We start from the raw sequence: 16,213 nt of genomic DNA, 5'->3' as shown, positions 1-16,213 counted from the left end.
TAGGACAGACTATTTTTTTAATAAATACAAGGTCTTAAATATTTAACTTCTCCATAACTTGATAAGGAAACTCCTGAAAAATATGATGTTTCTACAAAATAAGAGAGTAATTCCAGGAAGAGTAAATGAAGCCAGAAAACAGGAAGTCTTTCCAGGAGGAGAGTGAAGGGAACCCTCAGGTGAAGGAAAGGGCCCGCTAAACAGATCTAGATTTTGACCAAGCTCTGGAACTGAGCAAATGTCTACCATGTTTGAACACATCTAGGATGCATTTGGACTCCTTAGGGAAAGTGGTCTGTGGTTAAATTAAATGGAAAACTAAGTAAATGAACAAGTAGGCATTTGGTCCTGGGTTAAAAACAGTAAGGAACAGAGATGACTGGGCCCTGTGAGCAGGGGCTAAACCAGTATCTTCTGTAAATAGGGGTTAAAAAAAACAGCCCAGGAAAGTAGAGTAGGTAGAGTTTGGCAGTCAGAAGGCATAGCCAGAGTGACTATAGAGCAAGGATTAGGGTAGGAGAGGCTACCATATTCATGGTCCTTCATTTTCCATCAAAACATGTGAAACTATCTGATGCTGAACGATGCAAGTATAACTGGCAAAAAAGAAAAGGATATTTAAGAAGTGTTTATAACTTGTTAGTAGAAAATCTAAGTTCTCTCACCTGACATTCATAGCTCCCGTTTTTACCTGTGGGTGATTATAGTCACTCCTGTAACAACTCTATCCCCAAAAAACTGGGGTTTTACTGTAGATCAGGGTCTAAACTGAGGAAACAAATAAGTACAACATACTCGGAAATAAACATACCATTTTAAAATGCTGCAAAGGCATATGGCCGTCATCACCCACTGAGTCTGAAGCAGAGAGAGCACCCTATGGCAAATGCCATTTCCAGTGAAAACCAAGGGCTGGGTCGCAGAAGCAATGGGGGCTGAGTGATCCAGCCAGAGAAGTGGTAAGGACACAGGCCATGAGACAGTGTACAGCAGATCCAAACAATATAGTACAGAGGGTATGATCAGATATGATATTGAGAGGGTATGATCAGATATGATACAGGAAATTTATGAGAAGAATTTGGAATGGACCCTGCCGAGCTTGGAGCCATGTTGGAGAGCACAAGCATAGCTATTAACAAATAAATTCTCTTGCCCTGTGTTTTTGTTAGCCTTTTATATGTTGCCCTATTCTATAATTTCCACCTTTCTTGGGGGAAATCAAGGAAACTCTTGTAAGGGAAAATAGGATGAGTTTAGTTTGAGGCAAACCGAAGGTACATTCCTTTGGGGAAATCTATTTGGAGCCACAAAATGGACATTCCTATGGGGAGCCATAGGGCTCTGAAGGGTTAGAATGGCTCTGACTACAGACTTTTAATTCATCCTCTTGGAGTAAAAAATCAGAACCACACAGCAAATGATATCTCCAGGGAAAGAATCAGAGTTAAAACCAAGAAGAATTGGCATGTAAGGGTAGGAGGAGATGTTTTGTTTATTGTTATATTCTCAGCCTAGTAGAATGTTTAGTAACTCTATATTGGATGGATGGATGGATGGATGGATGGATGGATGGATGGATGGATGGATGGATGACAGATAAGATACTGCAATGTTGAAGGATATTCTTTTCAGGCAAAAAGAGGATGTAGCTGATCTGGAAATGTTTTAGCCTTACCCAGTTGATAGGTTTTTCAGAAGAGTCATAGCCCAGATCAGAAGCATGAAGCAGGGTATCTTATTTCCCGAGACACTTTTCAGGGTTTTAGAAAGAGCAGCAATCACCAGTGGATTAGGTTATGGTCAGAGAGACTAGATGTCCCTCCACTGGGCTTGGTCACTTCTGCAATCTCCTCCATAATATTCTTGCAATTATCTGTGTCCTTGCACATGCCTCTGCCCTCTACTAACAGGATGCAGTGAAGCAAAACCAAGACACATTTGAGCAACAATAAATATGCAGCAGGCTTCAGATGGCAAGCCAAATTAGTATTCAAAACAAGTATTTCATTTAGAGAAAAGGAAATAAGAATGTAATGGCTCTATCGTCCTGACTTTACAGTCTTAGTCAGGGAACGCTGCGCTGCCAAGGCACCGTGTTGCAAAAATGCCATCCAATCTAAAGCTCCACTGAACACACGACCCAACTGTAATGGGGTAGGTGTAGTGAGCAGAGAAAAGGACAAGCACAGAAGACAGGGCAGATTATCTGTTCTTTGACCTTCAAGAGAGAGAACTGTTAACACAGAAATAAGCACCAGAGGTGGCAACCTGTAGCAACAATGGGAAGACACCTTTTTCTGCCCTGGCTTCCAGGTGTTAACTGTGTGAGTGTGCACTGTACAAGCTTCCTGACTGAACCCAGTGTCCACATCTGTAAGGCAGAGATGTATAATCTGCTTGGCCAACCTACAGTGCTGGGGAATGAATGAAATTGAAGAGGCAATAGATCGACTCTGTTTTCTCCTTCCCCTTGCCACACCACTTTGTTAGCTTCCTCAGCTAACAAATCATTGTCAGAAATTGAATACCCATCCCTCTCTCTCTCTCTCTCTCTCTCTCTCTCTCTCTCTCTCTCTCTCTCTCTCTCTCTCTCTCTGTCTCTCTCTCTCCAAGAGACAGAGAATTAGGAAATATGAGAACTCTACCCTTTTCTCCATCCTCAGCACCTAATGGTGTACCTGTTACACATATAATTGGTAGATGGCTTGTGCAGACAACTGGCTGAATGAATATTTGAATGCTGTGCAATAATACATAAGTGAGTGGAGTTTTATGATTATAATATGTACTTTGGAAACCAGGTCATCATCTCTGTATTTTTATTGCAATCATGTTATGTGGTCTCTACTCATTTTCCCAATAAGATGGGGAGAGTACCAGAGTTATCTGTCTGTATGATTTGCAGTTTACATTTGTACATATCAAGGCAGTATCATGAGAATGGTGTCAGATTATGAGGCACCATCACCTTCCAACGTGGTCATCTGTAGTTGTGTGTGCAATAGAAAAATGAGGGAAACAACTGTGTCTCAGTTATCCTAGAACTCTGTGATGTGTTACATCCGGTTAAAAGTGAGATGCCAGGGTATCTGCACATTGTAGAAAAGTGAGCATCTTTATGTATACTACAGAAAAATAAAGTATTCATTAAAAGGAGATCATGATGCTACATAATCTGATCTGATAGCCCACAGCATACTCATGCATCAAATTATCAGATTGTACCACAAAAATACAGCCAAAACGCAAAATTTAAAAAATGGTTCCCATAGTACCTGCTTTATCAATGTCAATGGAAATATGCTAATGAGATGCTAATTAGATGGATGCATCATGGATGATTTTAACCCATAATACTAGAAATCTGACTCTCCTAGCCAAGCAACTCAGTATGTTTATTTGAGCTCAAACTTAGAAATAGTATGTATGTTTTATATATTAAGAAAAGAAAATATGAATTATCATTCATTTCTTTTATAACCATATCAGTTGAAACATTCCTAGAAGGAGACCTGCAGGGATGTAAAAAAATGGAGTCTTCTGGATCTTAGGTTTTAAACTTCAGTGTTAGAGATTCATCTGACTGAATCTAGGTGGGTCTGCATGGCTAAAAAATTACCCCAGGCTATTCCTGAGATATCTTAGAAACGTTTCCATTCACTGAAATGAACAGAGGATTGAGATCTTGTTTCCTGTGAACTCCTCAGAGACTGTTGCTTTGGTCTAACTCATTCACAGTGGTTTGTAATGTGGCTAGGAACTATTCTCTTGCAGTCTTCTCACTGTCTTGTCCCTAACAGGCTATTTGATGCACGAGTTTCACAAGTTTTGGATTGAGGAGGACCCCATGGACATAATGGAATTTAATCGCGTACGGGAGAAATTCCGCAAGAGGATCATAAAACAGCTGCAGAACCCAAACATGGCGCTGTGCCCGCATTTTGCTGCATCTGAGGGTTTGATCAACATGTAGTGCCCACGCTGGTTTCAATGGATCTCCAAGAACACTGCCTCATTGTTGTCTTAGATCTCTGCTTAGGTGACAGCTCACACACCGATGCACATAGTGATTATACATATATATATATACATATGCATGCCTTTTGGTACAGTATTTTCATCTCTTGGCCAGAATTCCAAGATTCCCCCAAATACAACTATTTCTGGAGTATCTACTCTCCAGCGACTGCTCATATTGTGGCATTATGCAGTGTTAGCATCTGTCCTTGACACCCAGGTATGGAGAAAGTTTTCTATTTTTTTAGATTTTTCCTCCCCCGCCCCTCATCATTCAATATTAAAAATGTGTAAGGATTCTCTACCTGTAATTTGTATGTAAGGGATGTAACTGAATCTCATACTGTGTTCATATTTATTAAAATGTTTCATGAGGACTGCTGCTAGCTTCTCAGGCCAGGTTTGTGCTTGGACCTCATTCTGGTAAAGTATAAGACTTTAACACAGACAGACACATGATAAGCCAAACTCTTCCTGCACATATAACTGCACTTCACAAAAAATGTAATGAGGCTATAAGAAATTAGCTTTAAAAGAGCCATCCTTATATGAAATCCTGCAGACCTGTAGCCTAACTTAACCACAGTTGCAACTGTGCCGTAGTCATCAGGATAGAAACTTATATTATTCCCATCACATCATGGCTTGGATGTCTAAGTATGTGTATGATGCTTGGAGCCCCAGAAAAGAAGCCATATCTTCCCAAGGCTGCGAAGGGTTTCTCACTGCCTGCCTCTTGCTAAACCCAGAGTTAGCCCTTAGCACTACCCCAAACCAAGCATATTTGTTTGGGGATTGAGGGCTGACTCGATTGTTTTCTATGTTGAAGGACAATATTTTAAATTTTTTTTTGCAACACAGGAACCTGAGCAATGATACCATGCACTATTTCTTGAAATTAGCATCCTTACAACAGTGGAAGAAGGTGCTTGGGAGAAGAAAAACAAAACCATCCTCAAACTGCTAAGAATCATCTTCTTTAAAATGTGATTTAGTTTGGAATTATGATTGTAGTCTGTTGAATAGTATTTACCATGGTGTTTCATAACCATGGTATTTTATACTTTGGGACTATCGATTTTAGTATTATTAGATGTTTATGTAATCACTTGCTTACTTAAATGAATTTTGAGTACTGCCTAACTGTGTGGTATATGAATAAATTACATATCATTCTACAGTAATGGAGAGTGGGTTTCATTCAAATGTCTTTGTGCTCTATAGGTCTTAAGATATGCAAGTATGTGAGTTTGTGGACTGTCAAACAACTGGTTATAAATTACTGTCTTTCAGAGTGGTCAGGTGTAACTTAGAGTGTGCTATGGCTGAGAGATTTCCTTAAGCTTGAGGTCAGACCATGCTGTAATGAATAAGCTCTTTAAAAAATTAACTTTTGACAGAATTTCACTATGTAACCCTGCCTGACATGGAACTCACTGTGTAGACTAAGCTGGCCTGGAATTCAGATATTCACCTGCCCCCATCACCAGTTAAATTAGGATTAAAGGCATGTGTCACCATGCCTTACCCTCTTTTCTTCATTACTTCCTATAAAATCTGCGTCTGGTTTTTAAAAGCCCTTGGCTGCCTGTTGTTGCCTGGTAGGATGTCCCTACTCTAGGATTGCCAGCTTTCTCTTCAGTCCCGGAGCCAGGTGGTAGCCTTTCCACTGCCTCTCCTTCAACCTGTGCTCTGTTAGACAGTGGAAGAGGAGAGTCCGTGAATGCTTAATGCATACCAAGAAGTGAAAGCTCCAAGCTGCGATGGTCTGTCTTGAGCATGCAGTACTTGCGCCTGCAGACACAGGTATGGTTCCACAGTCAGGGCAGCCACATATGCTCAGTGCCTTTTCCTATTTACTGTAGTCCTGTATCAGCAATGCAGCGTGACGGCATGTGCTCAGGTATCGACAGCTCACGTTACCAAGCTAAGACATTCCCCTCCCAGCTCCTGTAGACTTTTAGGATGAACAGTTGCTACTGGCTCCTTCAAGGTATTATTATCCTTCTCATTCACACCTCATTGTAGGAGATGCAGTCTACCCAGTAACACAGAGTGGGGTGAGAAAAAGAAAAGGGGGTTTCAAAAGCATCAGAGATATGTGATGTATGCTATGTGTGTATGTGGTTCCCTAGGGTATTTTTAGTTTGTCTCATATTTATTCCATTGAGCAAGGGTTGACCACATAAAATGTAAATTGTGTAGCACATTTCCTTCATGTTTTCCAAAACACTACTTGATATATGATTTTTAAAATATTTCTAGTTTGCACTACAGGGAAAGAAATTAAAAAATGCTCTTTGAATCATCATTTCTAAAACAAGACTTCGGCTGGATATGCCTTCTCACAGTTCTTGTTATTATGCTGTAATGAAAAACATTTTCCTGGTAATCCATCCTCTTGTCTGTATTTGTAAAGAAGCCTAGATAACCATCATTTCAAAGATGGGAAGGGATGACTTTGCAATACATCTTCCAAATCAGAGAATGTGAGAGAGAGGAGGGAGGAAGGAAGGGAGAGAGGGAGGGAGGGAGGGGACAGGGAGACAGAGAGAGAGAGAGAGAGAGAGAGGATGCTGTTGAATTCTTTGATGCAACAGGCTGGAAAGGATCAGTCTAAGGAAATAGAGATGCTGTATAACTGAGGTAGACCAAAAGACAGATTATAAATAAGAATTGTCTGCTCATAACTCATTGATGCAGACACAAATGCATTGCTTTGCTTTCTTACTCTAGAAGAAGTGCATCATGAGATCCTGTCATAAATACTGCCCGTACCCATCAGAGGTATGGTTTGTCTGAGTTGAGAATTTCAACTGCAAAGGCTGGGCCTAAAATATGATGGGGAAATGAAACCTGGCAATCAAATTTCATGGGCATATCTATACTGATCTCAAACATAGAAGGCCAGGTCCAGACTGAATGGGAGTAGAGGTCAGACCAGAGTGGAGGAAATAGAGGGTTCCAGAGAAAAGAGGAAAAGGACAGAAAAATGGAAAGCAGAAACTCTCAGTTCGCTGAGCCCAGAGCCACATGGAGGAACCTGAGGCACAGTAACACATGTGTGCCAAAGCAGAGCCTCCAACTCTCCCGGGAGCATAATCCGGGGCAGGTTCTAATTCCAAGACAGGACGAAAAAGCACTACTGCAACATCAAGCCCTGGAAAGAGACCCCAGCATGGATTCCATTTCTAATGGTAGCATTTAGTGAGTCCCAGTGCCATGTGTCAGGACCCTGCTAGCCCTGACCTTGAACGGCTTCAGCTCCTTGACAGCATCCGGTAGCTTTTGCTTACCTTATTGTTTGCTTTTCTTTTCTTCTCTTTCTTTAATTACTAGATTTATTCATTTTATTTCATGTGTGAGTGCTTTGCATGTGTATATGTATGTGTACCATATGCATGCTTGGCAGCTAAGGATGTCAGAAGAGGGTATCAGATGGTTGTGGTGGCTGGGAATTGAACCCAAGTCCCCTAAAGAGCAGTCAGTGCTCTTAACCTCTGAGCCATCTCTCCAGCACCTTGCCAGGTGCTTTTCTTGACACACAGGCGTATAGGATTTCAGTGCAGTGCCAAAGGAATCAAGACATGGAAGGAAATGAGTGAGATGGTAGCTCACACCCACAATTCTGGTACTGTGGAGACTGAGGCAAGAGAATCACAAGTTCGAGGCCAGCCTGGACTACAGAGTGAGATCCTATCTCAAAATCCAAAAGTAGAGACAGAAAAAAAGGAGAAGGAAGGGGAGGAAAGGAGAACGAGAAGGTATAAGAAGAATGCTAAGCTAAACCTTGACTCCAAACAAGGCCATGGCCAAGCATTGTATCCTCTGTCTTAGGGTTTCTATTGCTGTAAAAAGACAACATGCCCATGGTAACTTTAGAAAGGAAAATATTTGACCATGGTGGCTCAGATATAGTTCAGAGGTTCAGTCCATTACATCATGGCAGCTCACAGGCAGACATGGTGCTGGAGAAGGAACTCAGAGTTCTTACATCTTGACTCACAAGCAACAGGAAGTAGTCTGAGTTACTGGGAGTGACTTAAGCATGCATATATGAGACTTCAAAGCCCACACCCACAAAGCCACACTCCCTAATAGTCCTTTTGGGGGTCATTTTCTTTCAAAGCACCACACCCTCCACTTAGAATTCTACCCTACTGTCTGTGCTTCTGGTGGATTGTAAACATCTATAGATGCTCGCACCTTGCTCCTAAGTGATAACATATTAATATTACTCACTCCGATACCTGTAAGGTAAGTTCATACCTACAAATACTATTGCATTTTCCCATTTCCTATTTGCCTTTGGGGGAATTCCCTGCTTTGATACACAAACAATTGTGACAGCATCCTAAGTTTTTTTTCTCTTCTGCCTCCCTGGGGAAGGAAGCTGACTTTCCTTCTTCCTGCTTCCTAGTGGGAAGCCTCAGCAAAATGGATTTGCAGAGCCTGGGCTGGGTCATGCTCAGGTCAGATACTACTGGGCATGTCTGTGGAAAAAGAAGCATGTGAGACAGTTAACACGTGGACTCTCCATTAATAATATATCTGCCCCCATCCCACTGACCTGGCACAGCCTCCAGAGTGCTACTGCTTACAAACACCCTAACAAGTATGATGCCATCTGTTATTATCCCTGAGGTATTTCACAGATGCCCAACAGACATGGTAAGGAAAGAAGTCAGAGTAAGGTCACAGATCAACAGTTATCTTTTACCTAAATACCTAGGACCATGTTATGCTTTCAGGGGAAGCCATGGAAGAAAATTTGGGAAGTATAGCAAAGACAAGAGGAAGTAAGATTAAATTTGGAAAAACCCAGGCCTGGAGAGATGGCTGAGTGGGTGAGAGCCTTGTTCTACAAGCATGAAGACTTGAATCTAAATCCCCAGAACCCATGTAAAAAGTTACATGCATGTTTGGAACCCCAGCATCAGTGGATGGAGACAGGTGGATCCTGAGAACCCACTGGCCAAGTTGAATGACGAGCTCCTGGTTCAGCTAGAGACCCTGTCTCAGAGCAGTAACAAGAACCCTGAAGACATCTGGTCTCCTGCCCTGGCTTCTGCATATTTGCATACAAGCAAGCACACCTGCACACCCATGTGAACACACACACACACATACACACACACACACACACTTAAAAAGAGAAATAGTTAAACCCTCCCTACCCCACACGTCAACATGTCCCTTGATGGTTGTCACCTACAGTACATGAAAAGACTCAGGAGAATCAGTTTTATTCAGGATATTTCTAATTCCAAAATCCAAAAATGAGGAGAAGACAAAATTTGAATTCATGTGTAGAGAGCTCCTTCCCTGTTCCTTTTTTTCTTTCTTTTCTTTTCTTTTTGAACAAGCAAGAAAACAAACTATCAGAGCTATATTGAGCCAGGCAGGCAGTACTTGGTTGCTGGCTGGCTGGACTTGGCCCCTCCTGTCTGGAGAGCATGGCATCTGTGGGATACTGTTCTGGGCAAAAAAAAAAAAATACATCTCAAGGATTGGGAGAAACTGAAAAGAGATGTAAGTGTTCTGTTAGGATGTTTTCCCAAGTCTCCCAAACAGAGCTCAACAAAGTTTTTGAGAAACTTCCTCATTACATTTTTGTTATAGTGGTGCTGCTATGCTGAGTGCATACCAACAATAGGGAATTGGGGACAGCAACAGTCTCAAGCTGACAAGAATTATTTATGCTTTTACCTTTCCTCAAGTATAGCAGGAAGAACCCTGGCAACTGCAAGGTCAATTTTCTAGTGTCCGTGCTGCTAGCCTTCCTTAGGGCAGTGACCTAATGTCTGAGTTTGCTTTTATACCCATAACAAATTAATAGCGACCATTCCTCCTGGGAGGATTCTGGGAAGCATGAGAATCAAATATGTTATTATTAATTAAAGCGCTTGGAGGCTTCAAAGTAATAAACACATGTTTACTTGTGGTTTAGTTTGTATCTATTTGAGCTTTGGCTAGGAGCTAACACCAAGAGAAGAATCTATAAGATTTGTCCTTATAGCCAATACCTCTCAATTCACTTCAGCAAATATTTATTGAGGAATTATTTCTGTGCTGGGCATCAGGCCAAGTCTGGGGATCAAATGGGAAGCAAGATGGTGACTTTGCTCTCAGGTGCACCAGAGCCTAAAACTAGGAACTTTCCCACATCTGTTGAGTGAAACCCAAGCATTAGGTCTGGCTCCCTAAGGCCCACTCAGTGACACTGTCATGTGTCACAGACCGTGAGAGGCCAGCTCCCAAAGTCTGCTTCCAGGGTAACAAAAAGAAGACCTCATCGTAGTAAAGGTAGGAAAAAAGTTTCTCATCTACCCAAAAAGGCCATTAGAAAAGCACAGGTTCACAGGATCTGAGAGTAACTTTATCACTGCTTCTTCAGAGCTCTCTCTAAAAGATCTCTTTGCTCTCTGGGTTGCCGTGGTCGCCCTGCTGCCTCTGCCCTTGCTCTCTCTGCCTCTCTCCATTGTTGCCCTCTCCCCTCTCACTCTGCCTCATGCCTCATGCCTCTTCTCCGCTGCTGCCTCTCCCTTCGCTGTCTCTTCTCTCATCGCCAAACTCTGAACAACTAAATTACAGGTTGTTTTACAGGCCCCTACCCAAACGCAAAATATAAGTCAAGTCAGGTAGTTCCTCTCAACCTCGGAATGTCACAATGACCCATGCACACAGCTAAGTCGGTGAGGGTTCCCAGACAGAAAATGACATTGCAAGTTGAGGCTTAATAACTGTGTGTTAGCTGGACCTTGAGCCTGAGCCTGGAACTATGTGCAGACTAAAGTCGCTTCCAACTCTGGCTTTGAATCAGTAAACAACACCTGGGAGAATGACCTTGTGTATTTTTCTCTAGGGGCAACCAGATGTTGTCTCCAGGGGCAACCAGCCGGCTTAGAATCTGCTGAGGTCTTGGCTTAATGTATAAAAGGCTGTCTTTGTAGCTGAGAATTCTCTTATGTCAGTCTGCGTTATGAAAATTATCCTAGTATTATTTCTGTCCATCAATATCATATAATTTAAACAGAACCATCCTCTAGATCATCCACAGCTATATATGTGCCCAACAAATGTAAAACACACCAACAACGGGCTGTGGAAAGAACCCCACAGTTGTTCTTATTAGGGAGGTATAAGAGTGGTACCTGAGAAAGTTACAGACAGAAAACAACCAGTCATTCACTGTCAGTAGTCACATGGCTTTGCATAGTGGGGGTCCCCAATAACGTCTAGTGAGCAGTGGGTCAGCTTGTTGAAGGTAGTTGTCACTGAGGTACAGTCCCATGGCCCTCTCCAGTCCTATTAACTCCCTGGCTGGGTGATTTGTGTACACCAAGCTGAGAAGCTGCGCTGGGGTATTGATCCAGTGGCTCTCCACTGAAACCTGACAAGGTTTGCCTTCAAATGCAAATGATCTGGAAAGGGAGTAACCCTTCCCTTTGTTTTCCCTCCACTCTCATCAGTACAACTTGACACCGTGTCTCCTCAGCAGTGTAGCTATTTCCTCAGACTTGGAAAATCCTCTCCTGGGATCAGGGAGGGGGCTTCATAGGACTTATCTGATAAAGGAGGCTTACTAGACTCCCAGTGCAGAAGAAATTCACAGGCCCCTCCTCAAGGTTGCCAAAGCAGTAGCCATAACTGAAGAGAGACTGAGCAGGCTGACATGCCTGCAGGTCATACATGGAGCTCCAGCCTTGCAGCTTTCTGGGAGTTGTCATCCATTCTGGGGTGGGTTTTTTGATGCTTCAGCTGTCATTGAGTCACCCATGATCCTACAAGTAACCCCCCACCTCTGACCCAGTAAGTAATGTCAATGAACTCCGCAGTTCACTAAGCTAGGTTTTGATGGGATCACTTATTGGGTCTGTGTCAGTAGACATAGTCCACGTCACACAGAAAAACTCACACAACAACCACTATCATAAAAAACGTTGTGTGCTGTGTTGTCACTTATCTCATGGTACAAGCAAGTGGGCATGGTGAGGGCTGGGGGGCATCACCAGAACAGGTACTTGCTTTCCATTGGCTCCATAACCACAGATCACATCTTAAAGGGAATAAAAGAGTTTTTTTACTGGAGCCATTTTGAGTGACCACGGCCTAGGAACACAAATCTGGATCCCCCTAAGTTCCATGTTCCAATGTGGAAGTAGTTTCATCAAGCTAGCTTTCCAGAACAAAGAGAGTTAAATCATGGTAAGTTTGAAATACATTGGTGGGTATGTCAGAGAGACAAATATAGTGAGACGGGGAAAGGTCTCCTATAGATCCAAAGCAATATCTGATGGTATTCTTCACTTTTGGATTGGGAGAAGCTAATAGTCTGCTAAGTTAATAGATTCCAAAAAGTTTTAATCTGTTAGTCACAAGATGTTGAAAGACCCCGGGGGTGGTTTTTCTGGAGTCCATGAGTGCACGTCGACGTCTGTAAAAGTGGGAACCACTGGCGCATGCCTTTGGGTGGCAATGGGGAATGTCCCAAGTGTCCAACCCTGCTACCAAATCACAAAATTCAGGCCATAGAGTAGGCCACCATGTCCCAAGTGCATGTGGTTCCGTGACAGCATAAATGACCTCCCCCACTTGGGAGAGAACCTCCCAGGTTAATTTATAAACGGTATGGGGACTGGAGGCCACACCAGTGTCTGATTTTATGAGGAGGGCTATTAGCAGGAGGGAGAGGAGCGGGTAAGTTTTATTTTTAGAGGATTTTGAGTGCACTGAGCCTTTCATCCTGGGTCCAGATCCTCAGGGAAGGCAGCTTTTACGTGCCAGGCATGTATCCAAGCAGCAATCCCGTCCACCTTGAGAGCAGTAGGGATGGTCAACAGGACCGTGTATGGTCCCTTCCAGCGAGGTTCAAGGTTCTTAGCCTGGTGGCGCCAGACCCAAACGCTGTCTCCCACGTAATAGGAGTGGGGGACAATAGGGTGTCTCCTCTGGTCTCGGTAGGCTTGGGCCAGAGGCTTCCAGACTTCCTGCTGTACCAGCTGGAGTGCCTGCAGGTGAGCTTGAAGAGAGGAGGAATTGGCATAATCAGAAATGTCTTGGTCAAAGAACTGAACAAAGGGAATGGTGGTTCCATGTAAAATCTCAAAAGGGGTGAGGCCATGGGGGCCCGGTGTATTCCGGGCACGATAGAGGGCAAGGGGGAGCAAGAGGACCCAGTCTTTAGTGCCAGCTGCAAGCGATAATTTAGTTAGAGTCTCCTCAATGGTTCTATTCATTTGTTCTACCTGTCCTGAGCTTTGGGGTCAGTAAGCACAATGCAATTTCCAATTAATCCCCAACAAGGTGGCCACAGACTGACTTACCTGAGAAACAAAGGCAGGCCCGTTGTCTGTCCCCAATACCTGTGGCATTCCGTAACGGGGGAAGATTTCTTCAAGAAGTTTCTTGGTGACCACCTTTGCCGTCTCGTGCTTGGTGGGGTAGGCTTCAGTCCATCCCGAGAAGGTGTTAACAAAAACCAGGAGATCTGTGAAATCTATTTCCCAGTGCACCCCAGGCCGGTGCCCCCGAGCTCGGGTCCCCATGGGTAGCTTTAGCCTGGTCATATTGACGCGGGCGCAGGCGTCACATTGCTCAGTCACTTGTTTTATTATTTCTTCTATTCCCAACAGGTGGCGAGTATTCTCTTCCCGGGCTAACAGTTCTCTCATTTTCCTGGAGCTCAAATGAGTGAGTTTGTGTAGGCTGTTAACCAGATATCTAGTCATTAGGCGGGGAAGGACAGTTTTTCCTTGATAGGTCCAGAGACCATCATGTACTCGGGTCGCCCCCAGTCTTTTCATGGCTTTGATGTCTTTTATCTCATAGTCCCATGACGGGGAGGTCTTCTCGGAAGCCTCATTAGTTACAGGGACTACAGCTGCCTGGAGGAGGTGACTGCTGCTTTCCAAAGCCAGGGCAGCCTCCCGGGCGGCCAGGTCTGCCCTCCGGTTTCCCCGGGCGACTGGACTGTCGCCTTTCTGATGCCCTGGGCAATGTATGATACTGAGGGCGGTTGGGAGGTGCAGAGCCTCTAAGAGGGCCAGGATTTCCTTTTTATTTTTAATGTCTCTGCCCTCTGAGGTCAATAGCCCCCTTCGCCTATAAATTTCACCATGGATGTGAGCGGTGGCAAAAGCATAGCGGCTGTCTGTGTAGACAGTGAGTTTCTTACCTTCTGCCAGTCTCAGGGCCTGTGTTAAGGCAATCAGTTCTGCTCGTTGAGCCAATGTTCCTGGCGGCAGGGCTTCGGCCCAAATTGTTTCTGACTCAGTTGTCACTGCAGCACCGGCTTTCCTTTCCCCTTGATGTACGAAGCTGCTTCCGTCCGTGAACCAGACATGGTCGGGGTTGGGAAGGGGTTGATCCGTGAGGTCAGCTCTCGCCCCATGGACCTCAGCCAGGACCTGCAAGCAGTCATGAGTCTCTGCTTCCCCGGGGAGGGGAAGTAGCGAGGCGGGGTTCAGGGTCACCGGAGCCCCGAAGTGAATTCGGTCCTTGTCCAGCAACAGAGTCTGATAATGGGTCATCCTGGCATTGGTGAGCCAGCGGCCCGGTGGCTGTCTGATGACCGCCTCCATAGCGGGGGGGGCATAGATAGTTAAAGGCTGCCCCAAAGTCAATTTGTCAAAGGGTTTAGTCAGATCAGGTAACCCCAGGGCTGGGGAGCTGAGCAGAGCCTTCTTGATGTCCATGAAGGCTTTCTCCTGGCTCTCCCCCAGTCAAAGCTGTCCCGAGATTCCTAGGTCTGCATCCTGCCATTCAAAGGCAAACAGTGGCTGACTGTCTTTGTGTAATCGCAGGCAGAAGAAGGCACCCTTTAAATCCAGGACTGAGTATCAAACATAGTCAGGTGGCAGTCCACTCAGGAGGTTATAGGGATTGGGGACCGTGGGGTGTATGTCCTCAACCCACTCATTGACTTCCTGGAGGTCCTGGACCGGCCTATAGTCATTGGTTCCTGGCTTCTTGACTGGCAACAGGGGAGTGTTCCAGGGGGACCGGCAGGGGGTTTGGGTCTCTGAAAGGTCCTTCTTTCTAAGTGAGGCCCCCTTTTGTCCCTCTCTCTCCTATCCTGTCTCTGCTCTGCGACTACTGTGGCCAACAGTTTAGTCATTTCTCTGTTACGCTTCTTGTCCCTTGCTATCCTGTCTCTCTCATTTCCTGTCTCTGACATTCTGTTTCCATCTTTTCTCTCTCTGTCTGAGCTTCTCTTTTCATTAAAAAAATACGTTCTGTCTCCCTTAATACATCTGGTAGTGTATACCCCTGTCATATGGGGTATACATTCTGTAAGCTTCCTTAAGTCTTTCAAAAAAAATGCGGCTGGAGATTCCTCTGCCTTCTGAACTATCTGTCTTACCTGGGCCAAATTTATAGATTGCTTATCCGTCTCTCGGAGACTCGCTACAAGCAACTGGCATTAAAGACATAGATGGGTCCTACCTGCCTCAGTGGTGAAGTCCCAGTCTGAGCAGCATCAATTTCATTTGGAAGCTGCGTAGGTTGTCCATTTGCCCCAGGAACAATTTTTCCGGGCTTCAAGAAGGATCCGCTGTCTCTCCTCCGAAGTTAGGAGGACTTGCAAAAAGCTGAAAAGGAGGGGTTATTGTTTTTCCAGTTATAAAGATCTGAGGCAGAGAACGGCCAGTACTGCAACTGGCCATCATGGCCCGTCCGGAGGCAGGGCAGTGGAATCCGGAGCGGCTGCTCCCTGCGGCCTCGCAGTCCGGAGGCCAGGGGGTGGGGAGAGGAGGAGGAGTGACCTCCTGGGTGTACAAAGGAGCGCACCCAGGGAGGAGGGTCATAGACCAGCACTTCCCAGGTAACTATATAGGGTACTTGGTCCGGGTGGCCCTGGGGTCCAGGATCCATGGCTTTCTCTTTCACCTGGAAGATAATTTGAGGGTTAAAGGTGCCATCTCGTGGCCAGCCAACATCAAAAGTTGGCCATCCAGAAGAGCAAAAGGTGATTCATTGCTTCTTGCGCACATCGACAGTCCGGTTACGAGCGTACTCCTGGACCTGTTGCCAATGTGAAAAGGTCAGGCTAAGCAGAGTGGTAACTGTCTGGCCCATTTTCTCGAGAGCGATGACAAACGACACTAAGACGGACGAACAGATAAGAAACAAAAACAAACAGATTTTCGCTGCGCGGCTTTGACGAAAGTCAAAAGCAAATTCAGATCGG

At 44.6% G+C, this 16,213-nt stretch overlaps 1 protein-coding gene across 3 annotated transcripts in view; it reads left to right on the top strand.

Annotated features, from left to right (window-relative positions):
• Positions 1–5,204, top strand: part of Elmod1 (ELMO domain containing 1) — a 62,740-nt gene extending 57,536 nt beyond the window's left edge. For all 3 annotated transcript variants that reach the window (XM_013112996.3, XM_005069545.4, XM_040729919.1), the window contains one exon: positions 3,804–5,204. In XM_013112996.3, coding sequence (XP_012968450.1) covers positions 3,804–3,976 — 173 coding nt within the window. In that variant the 3' untranslated portion in view covers positions 3,977–5,204. The remainder of the gene's footprint in view (positions 1–3,803) is intronic.
• The last annotated feature ends 11,009 nt before the right edge of the window (positions 5,205–16,213 follow it).

This window comes from Mesocricetus auratus, unplaced genomic scaffold, assembly GCF_017639785.1.
Source record: "Mesocricetus auratus isolate SY011 unplaced genomic scaffold, BCM_Maur_2.0 Super-Scaffold_100022, whole genome shotgun sequence".
NCBI lineage: Eukaryota > Metazoa > Chordata > Mammalia > Rodentia > Cricetidae > Mesocricetus > Mesocricetus auratus.
Note: the sequence above shows the minus strand (reverse complement) of the source record. Positions and strands in the feature narration are given on the sequence as shown.